The following is an 8,075-nucleotide window of genomic DNA, read 5'->3' as shown; positions in this document are numbered from 1 at the left end:
CTCGCGGCGTTGCTGGAGGAGGAAGCCGAAGCCGGCGTCTAGGAGGAGGAGCATCTCATGGTCCTCGCCGCCCTGCTTGCGAATGAAAAGCCGCGGCGAGGTGGCCCGGGGCCGAGGCGGCTGAAAGCAAAGAACCGACATCGTCTGGAAGGCTACTGCATGCTCTACTCTGACTACTTCACCGATGCTGCATTGCACGACGAGAAAACATTTTGGCGCCGTTATCGGATGATTCGAAAGCTTTTCCTCAAGATTGTGAATTCCATCTGGGAGTTTGACAGCTACTTCAAGTGCAAGAAGGATTGCACTGGCACACTTGATTCACCTCAATCTAGAAGTGCATGACAACTATGAGGATGCTTGCATACGGAGCTCCCGGTGATTCACTCGACGACTATGGGCGCATGGCCGAGTCCACGACCATTGAGTGTCTCTACAAGTTCTGCAGGGCAGTGGTGGCAATGTTTGGACCGCAATACTTGCGGTCACCCAATGATGAACACACCACTCGGATCTTAGCACAGAATGCAGCAAGAGGATTTCCTGGGATGCTTGGAAGCATCGACTGCATGCATTGAAAATGGAAGAACTGTCTATTTGCTTGGCAGGGAATGTACAAAGGCGCCAAAGGCGGTTGAAGTGTGGTACTTGAGGCAGTGGCCACACAGGACCTCTGGATCTGGCACTCTTTCTTTGGGATGCCAGGAACTCACCATGACATCAATATACTGCAGTGTTCCCCTATCTTTGCCAAGCTTGTTGAAGATCTTTGTAAATAACTAATAAAATGACTGCATGCATAGTCCAAGAGACCGGGGTCACCCTTCTTTATAAAAAAAAATAAAACGTCAGCCTCGAGTTGTCCCCTACTGAGAGCATCTCCAACAGCCGCGCTAAACAAGCGCCGCGCCGCAAAAGTGGGCGTTTTAGCGCGCGCACAACCCGGCGGGTGGCTCCAGCGGGCACCAAAAACAGCGCGCGTTGTATAAGGAGTTGGGCACGCGGTCGGATACGCTATCTCGCGCGGTGTATTTGGGGCGCCCGGTTCCGCGCGCGGCACATTCGAGCGCTGGCGCCGCACTCTCTCCTCTCCTCCTCCTACGCCACGCGCGCGCCGGCGCCGGCGCCCTGCCACCCATGGACGCGCGCATCGGCACCCCGCTCACCCTGTTGTACAGCCGCGACCCCCCCCCCCCCGCCGCCGCCGCCGCCGAAAACCCTAGCGCGGGGAGCGTTGGCGTCGCCGCCGCACCGTCGAAGCTCCCCAATGCGGCGCGGCCGAAGGTCAAAACATCCGCGAAGAAGAACAAGGCGGCGGACGGCTCCGGCAGCTCGAAGGCGAGGGGAAAGGAAGCTTGCAGGGCGTTTGATGGGCGCGGCGGCTACCGAAGCGCCGACGAGCTCATTGCATTTTGATCAACTTGTTTGTGTCAAATTTCACGTGTTCATTGCATTTCGATGAATGTTTCAAACTCATTTTGTGTCCAAAATGCCATATATGTTAAATGTCCGGCGAGTCGCGCGCGTTGTATTTTTGCGCGCTGCTGGAGCGGCGCGCGCGCTGCATTATAGCGCGGCTGGTAGAGCCAGCGCTGGCGGCCGCGCTAAACAAGTCTAAGTGCGCGCGGCAAACAGGTTCTTTACGCACGGCGCGAAGCTCGGCTGTTGGAGATGCTCTGAGAATCTTAAGCCGCGCGCTGCTGCGACTGCGAGGTGGCAACCCCCACGAGCCACAAGCCATGTCCACCACTAAGATTTGCAAGCTGCCGAGCGCTGCCAGGCTGTTCCTCTTCGTCGCGCAGCTGGGATGGACATGGGCACTGATCCCTCCTTTCCCCGTGGCCGTGGGCCTCTCTGCCCGGCGCTACGACTCCATCTTCAGCTTCGGCGACTCCTTCGCCGACACGGGCAACAACCCCGTCGTCTTCGCCGCCAGCTCCGTCTTCGACCCGTTCACGCGCCCGCCCTACGGCTCCACCTTCTTTGGCCGCCCCACCGGCCGCAACTCCGACGGCCGCCTCATCATCGACTTCATCGGTACACATGCGCACTCCTCAGTTAGTCATGCTTTTCTCAACAAACTCCACTGATCTGAGGTGGTCAACTCAACTGGTCTGCTTGCAGCTCAGCGCCTTGGCCTGCCGCTCGTCCCGCCGTCCCTGGCGCACAACGGGAGCTTCCGCCGAGGCGCCAACTTCGCCGTCGGGGGCGCCACCGCTTTGGACGCCGCTTTCTTCCACGGCAGCAAGTTCATTTTCAACACCAGTTTGGGCGTACAGCTGCAGTGGTTCGAGTCGCTCAAGCCTTCTCTCTGCCGCACAACCAAAGGTTGGTGCTAGTTCCAAGTCAAGCGACGCAAGCCATGTACGTATTTAGCTACCTGAAGAGTGATAAGGAATTGATATGAACCTTACATTTCCACTGCAGAGTGCGAGGCCTTCTTCGGCAGATCCCTCTTCTTCGTGGGCGAATTCGGGGTCAACGACTACCACTTCTGTTTCCTCACCAAGAGCGTGCAAGAGATCATGCCGCTCGTTCCAGATGTGATCAGGACTATCTCAATGGCCATCGAGGTACAACAAACAATGTCAATGTAGCAACAAGTCACCAACCTGCATTGCAGAAATGGTAACACAGGCAGTTTACGCGGTATTGATATCTAGCTATGGCAATGGTAACAGAGGCTGATCAAGCACGGGGCGACGAATTTTGTGGTTCCTGGGACAATCCCCTCGGGATGCACACCGCCGGTTCTCGCCTTGTTCCCCGATGCCGCCCCGGCAGAATACAACTCCACCACCGGTTGCCTGGAAGATATCAACAAGCTAGGGATGCACCACAACCTGCTGCTGCAGGAGGCCCTTGACAAGCTCCAGGGCAGGCACCCGGACGCCATGATCGTTTATGCCGACCTCTTCGGTCCAATCATGGACATGGTGGAGTCGCCTGGCAAGTATGGTAAGCAAATTCAGAGCTATATTCTGCAGTAGGTTGTTTGCAGTAGGTGGTGGTAAAGGTTGATGGTTGTCATTCTGCAGGGTTTGAAGAAGATGTTCTTACCATTTGTTGCGGAGGGCCTGGGACACTTTTCTGCGGCGATGAAGGTGCAAACCTGTGCGAGAAACCGGCTGCTCGTCTGTTCTGGGACGGCGTCCACTTGACGGAGGCGGCTTACCGCTACATCGCCGATATCTGGCTGGACAGCATAGATTCCCCTGCAAGACAGAGCAGATATCAGTTAGTGAGGTAGCAGAAGCTGCTCTGGTTCATGGACTGATGGCTATATGGAGTCTGGCCTGTCTGACTCCATCAAGGACTTTCTGACCGAAAACCACTGGAAATGGAATGGAATCATGAAAGCTCCAAGATAAGACTCTGAAGGAGTCACGCTGAACTCCGAGCAAATTACACCATGCAAGTTACAAAACCAGCGGATAAAACCTTTTTATGCTGATTGTAATACTGAGACACGCGGTTTATTTGGAAACTATTTCCTGTTCGTTTTAGAGTTATCTGTAGTTGATTGGATGGATCCGATCTGGAATTCGAGTACTGTTCGTTCTTCTATGTCATTACTCAAATATTCACCAGAAATGTCTTGGTACTGTTTGTTCTTCCATGTCATTACTCAAATATTCACCAGAATCTACAACCATGCATCATCGGGAAAATAAAATCTACAACCATACTAACAAGTAACTCTCACAGGTAAAATGACATAATTGTCATCCTTGTCTTCTGCAAACATTTGTATTGCTGCGGTAAACAATGGGAAACACCGCGTCAAACATAAGGCTTAGTTAGGTTTCTGCAAACACCGCAGTCTGTGGAACTAAATCTACTGTACTAGAATTCATTCATATCATATCTTGCGCTCAATTCCAGATAGATAAATAAACTTGTTGTACTTCAATTGTTCTGAAGATGAACGGACAAGCCTTTGTGTCATAAAAGAGGTGAAGCCGTTGGCTTAAAACAGCTTTTCCACAAGTCTACTTTTTTGTCCATTTTGATGACAAGTTTTTCCGGACGGAGGGAGTAACAAATTGCAGTTCAGAAACTTGGCCAATAAGGGACAAGTGCAGTTTAGGAAATACAGTACAAAAGACACAAACTTAATTCTTGATGTAGATCTGGACAAATGGAACGAAGCTTTTGGTCCTTCACAGACTATATAAGTCTGTAGAGGGAGTGCAATCCTCCATGCCCACAAAATTCAGCAGCGACCTCGGAATAGGAGGTACTTCAACATCCATGACACCCTCTAGCATGCGAACAACATGCCCCATCATTGGCCTATGATCCTCAGCATCTTGAATGCACCAGCATGCGATTCTGCAAGCTCTGCTCAGCTGCTCCACATCTGCGTCGCCTTCCAACCTACTCCCTCCGTTCCGAATTACTTGTCGCACGTATGGATGTATCTAGATGTATTTTAGTTCTAGATACATCCATTTCAACGACGAGTAATTTGGAACGGAGGGAGTACTATCCAGTAAGGCACATAACATCTCCTTCATTCACCTTGACTGCCGCAAAGATGGGAAAGTAAGTGAACTTCCCTTCCTTGATTTTCTCCACATTCCTTCGCCCCGAAATGATTTCAAGAAGCATCATTCCGTAGATGTAAACGTCAGACTTATGTGTGATCGGAAGCCCTGAGATCCACTCCAGCGCAAGATATCCGATGGCCCCCCGCATTGTTGTCAGTGCCCTGCTAAAATCTCGGCAAAGAAGCTTCGCCATACCAAAGTCTGCAACCTTAGGACACAAATCTGCATCAAGGAGTACATTATCTGGCTTTATATCGCAGTGTATGATGCAATCCTTGCATTCCTCATGCAGATAAGCCAAGCCTCTTGCAGTTCCAAGTGCTATACTGTACCGGAGCTCCCAGATTAATTTTACAGAACTCTTCGAAAACAGATGAGAACTCAAAGATCCATTCTCCATGTACTCGTATACCAGCAATCTTTTACTTCCCTCAGCACAGAACCCAAACAAACGAACAAGATTGATGTGTTGAAGCATTCCAATGGTCTGCACTTCTGCTCGGAACTGCTTCTCACCCTGTCCAAGATCTTTTAGCATTTTGACAGCCACCATAGAGGAACCTGGTAATGTGCCCTTGAAAACACAGCCGAAACCTCCTTCTCCAAGTTTTTCCAAGAAATTTCTCGTTGCTTTCTTTATTTGCGTATTAGAGAAGACCGTAAGGCCACTATTGGAATCCACTAGTCTTTCAACGAATAACTTTCTTTTACTAATCCACAAGAGAACCAGACCAACCAGGAGGAGGGCCAAGACACCTACCACTGTTAGAACAACAAATTCAATCTTGGAGTTCGAATTTTCTTGGTTACCCATACGTATATACAAACGAGATTCCGAACCAGACACAACCAATACTCTGTGCAGCTTCCAGTACCACAGTAAGCATGTTTCATTGAAGGCATATGAAGTACAGGAACAGTCATTGAAACAAACAGTTTCACACTCTCTGCTGCTTCTTACTTTGACTGACGAAGGACTTCCTGGAAATTTATAGACCCCGTCGATCTGATGAAAATAATCGTCTTTTGTAGCGGAGACATTAGATAGACAATGTGGAGCAGTAACTCTCAAACAGTAAGGCTGAGTGCTGTCGTATGGTATTACACAAATGCTTTCTGCATCACGGCATGGAACCAAGTCAAGCTCACTAGGTGAAGCAGACCACAACAGAGACACAGTCCCCTAGTTCAGCAGCACTGACCGTACCATTATCATCCAATCATACATATAGATGCGCATCATCGAACAACATAAGAGAGTCTCCATCTGCATGAACTCCCATCCAGCTGGGAAAAGCACCAGAATACTCTTCACCGGAGAAGATGGGATATACTCCCTCCATTCCTAAATATTTGTCTTTTTAGAGATTTCAAATGGACTACCACATACGGATGTGTATAGACATACTTTAGAGTGTAGACTCACTCATTTTGCTCCATATGTAGTCACTTGTTGAAATCTCTAGAAAGACAAACATTTAGGAACGGAGGGAGTATGTCAGGAATAAGCCGAACCAAAATTTCTCTACTTTGCTCTGGATATATTGTCAAAGTAGAACGATCAATCCCAGAACAGGAAGCCCTGGAAATAAGGAAGGCTTCTTTGTTAGTGATCCTATTAGATCCCATCCAGCCCCCAGGTAGTATTGTACCAAGTGGGTTGTCGAAGCTTTGCCACAACACAGCAGAAATATCCACTTGGTCCCTTATAACGAGATTTCCGTTGTCAAGAAGTATTGCAAGTACAGAAATATATCCGCCGGTTCTAAATGCTGACCAAACAAGTGAGCCTTCATCACTTTTAAGATATAGGTTGCCATCTTCTAAGAGTCCAAATGATGAGGACCAAGTTCTAAAGATGGGCAAAACCGTGTCGGGCGCCCAAACTAGAAGAGGGCTACAAGTTGATGAGTTAACGTACCATATGCCAAAGGTAGAATCTGAATAACATGGGGGAGATAGGCAGTTGAAACCCAACTTGAATGTACCATTCTTTGAAAGCAAGGTCCGGTTACCACTCAGAGATTGGCCTGGAAGAAGAGTATCTGTTGCACGTGTGAAACCAGGCCCTGAAGGCAAGACCTTGATCAAGAGAAGTATTCCTATGAAGGAAGACGATGAAGGCATGTGCTTTCTTGCCTTCTCCATTCAGTAAGAGCTCCTTGCTAACAATCTGGATGTTCTGGCCGTCCTAATGTCCCAACTCCCCACTTAATAGGTGAAGGAAAACCATGGGTAAGACTAAGAGGTCTACATTCCAAGTCAAGCAGTTGACTTGTTTTTAAAGAGAATACGTGTGGGATTCATAACCTCAAGGTGTCCTAATCATACTGGAAAATAATTGGATTCCCTAGCACCTATGCCAAGGGCAATTTCCTGTCCTTCTGCTTGCAGATGCTGACGTTGGCCAAACTTGCTCGCTGGACCATGAGTTGGTTCCATACTCCGAAGAGGTCAGACAAGGCAAGCTGGCTGTTTTGGAACCAAACATTTGCTTGGAAAATAGCCAAGTGACAACAACGGCATCGGTAGCAACTGTGGCCGGATGACTGGGAATTGGAAAGGCACTTAATAATCTCCAAAACGCATAGTTTGGAACAAAAATCTCCGGAACCTTTAGGTCAAAAACAATCTTCAAGGTTTCTATATCTTGCAGCATATAGAGTAACGGAGGCCGGTGTTGGCGGGCATCCATTAACAGAGGAAGGCAGTGCTTGGTTGCCTATATATTTTGTGGGATTCGTGCGAGGCGAGGGGGGATCACTCACCTTCCGCCTTCTCAGCCAGGCGTTGTATTTACGGTGAGCCATTTAATCAAACACCTTCAGGCCGCGCAGCCTGGCTGCTGCACCCGCCACCACCGACCTCCCCGACGCCGGCGATTCACCAGATAGATCACCAGACCCGTCGCTACACCGTAGCGTTCATCTGAACATGAGGCCATGCTCCCGTATTCCCGTCCCAATTCCTGACTGGAAGTGGTGGTGGAAGGTAAACAAAAGGTTCTTTTGAAGAAACTGATAGCGGTAGATGATACTCCCTCCGTCCGAAAATACTTATCATTAAAATGGACAAAAAGAGATGTATCTAGAGCTAAAATACATCTAGATACATCCCCTTTTATTCATTTTGGTGACAAATATTTCCGGACGGAGGGAGTAGATCCTACGGATCGGGTAGGCTGGAGATTGACGGTAGTTCATCCATATTTATGGCCTGTCTATGCATCTGGGTGAGAGAAACAGAGAGAGATGAGAAGGGGGGGGATACCTTCTCCTTGGCTCGATGAGTTCGTGGTGCCGGACATGGTGGGGGGGGGGGGGGGGGCAACGGTGATGGTAGGGAGTGGTCGAGGTGGCGGCGGTGGAGCTTCCCTTCACTACTACGCAGACCTAGATCGATAGGGTGTGTCGGTGGGGTGTACGGCTCGTGACAAACCTCATGTAGCCCGGGCCCCCACCTCTTTATATGGCGCAGGTGACAGGGGCCCGTCAACCATAGTGGATTGGGCGCCCCCGATCA

The 8,075-nt window shown here is 49.6% G+C and overlaps 2 protein-coding genes across 2 annotated transcripts; one reads left to right on the top strand and one right to left on the bottom strand.

Moving 5' to 3' along the window:
* Positions 1 to 1,659: 1,659 nt before the first annotated feature.
* On the top strand, positions 1,660 to 3,614 carry LOC123065199 (GDSL esterase/lipase At5g45910). Its single transcript, XM_044488548.1, has 5 exons — positions 1,660 to 2,037; positions 2,125 to 2,328; positions 2,428 to 2,573; positions 2,682 to 2,958; positions 3,039 to 3,614. Exons 1-5 carry the CDS (start codon positions 1,740 to 1,742, stop codon positions 3,248 to 3,250), a joined length of 1,137 nt encoding a protein of 378 aa, XP_044344483.1. The 5' UTR covers positions 1,660 to 1,739; the 3' UTR covers positions 3,251 to 3,614.
* Positions 3,615 to 3,990: 376 nt separating this feature from the next.
* Positions 3,991 to 7,678, bottom strand: LOC123065198 (G-type lectin S-receptor-like serine/threonine-protein kinase At2g19130). Its single transcript, XM_044488546.1, has 2 exons — positions 4,490 to 7,678; positions 3,991 to 4,383 (listed from the first exon to the last, which is right to left on the bottom strand). Exons 1-2 carry the CDS (start codon positions 5,365 to 5,367, stop codon positions 4,164 to 4,166), a joined length of 1,098 nt encoding a protein of 365 aa, XP_044344481.1. The 5' UTR covers positions 5,368 to 7,678; the 3' UTR covers positions 3,991 to 4,163.
* Positions 7,679 to 8,075: the final 397 nt, after the last annotated feature.

Source organism: Triticum aestivum, chromosome 3B (genome assembly GCF_018294505.1).
Source record: "Triticum aestivum cultivar Chinese Spring chromosome 3B, IWGSC CS RefSeq v2.1, whole genome shotgun sequence".
Lineage (NCBI taxonomy): Eukaryota > Viridiplantae > Streptophyta > Magnoliopsida > Poales > Poaceae > Triticum > Triticum aestivum.
Note: the sequence above shows the minus strand (reverse complement) of the source record. Positions and strands in the feature narration are given on the sequence as shown.

Coding starts and splice junctions, on each gene's coding strand:
- LOC123065199 (XM_044488548.1), top strand. CDS start 1,740: ATGTCCACCACTAAGATTTGCAAGCTGCCGAGCGCTGCCAGGCTGTTC. Junction 2,038..2,124: donor CCTCATCATCGACTTCATCG/GTACACATGCGC, acceptor GTCTGCTTGCAG/CTCAGCGCCTTGGCCTGCCG. Junction 2,574..2,681: donor CTATCTCAATGGCCATCGAG/GTACAACAAACA, acceptor CAATGGTAACAG/AGGCTGATCAAGCACGGGGC.
- LOC123065198 (XM_044488546.1), bottom strand. CDS start 5,367: ATGGGTAACCAAGAAAATTCGAACTCCAAGATTGAATTTGTTGTTCTA. Junction 4,384..4,489: donor GTTATGTGCCTTACTGGATA/GTACTCCCTCCG, acceptor GAACGGAGGGAG/TAGGTTGGAAGGCGACGCAG.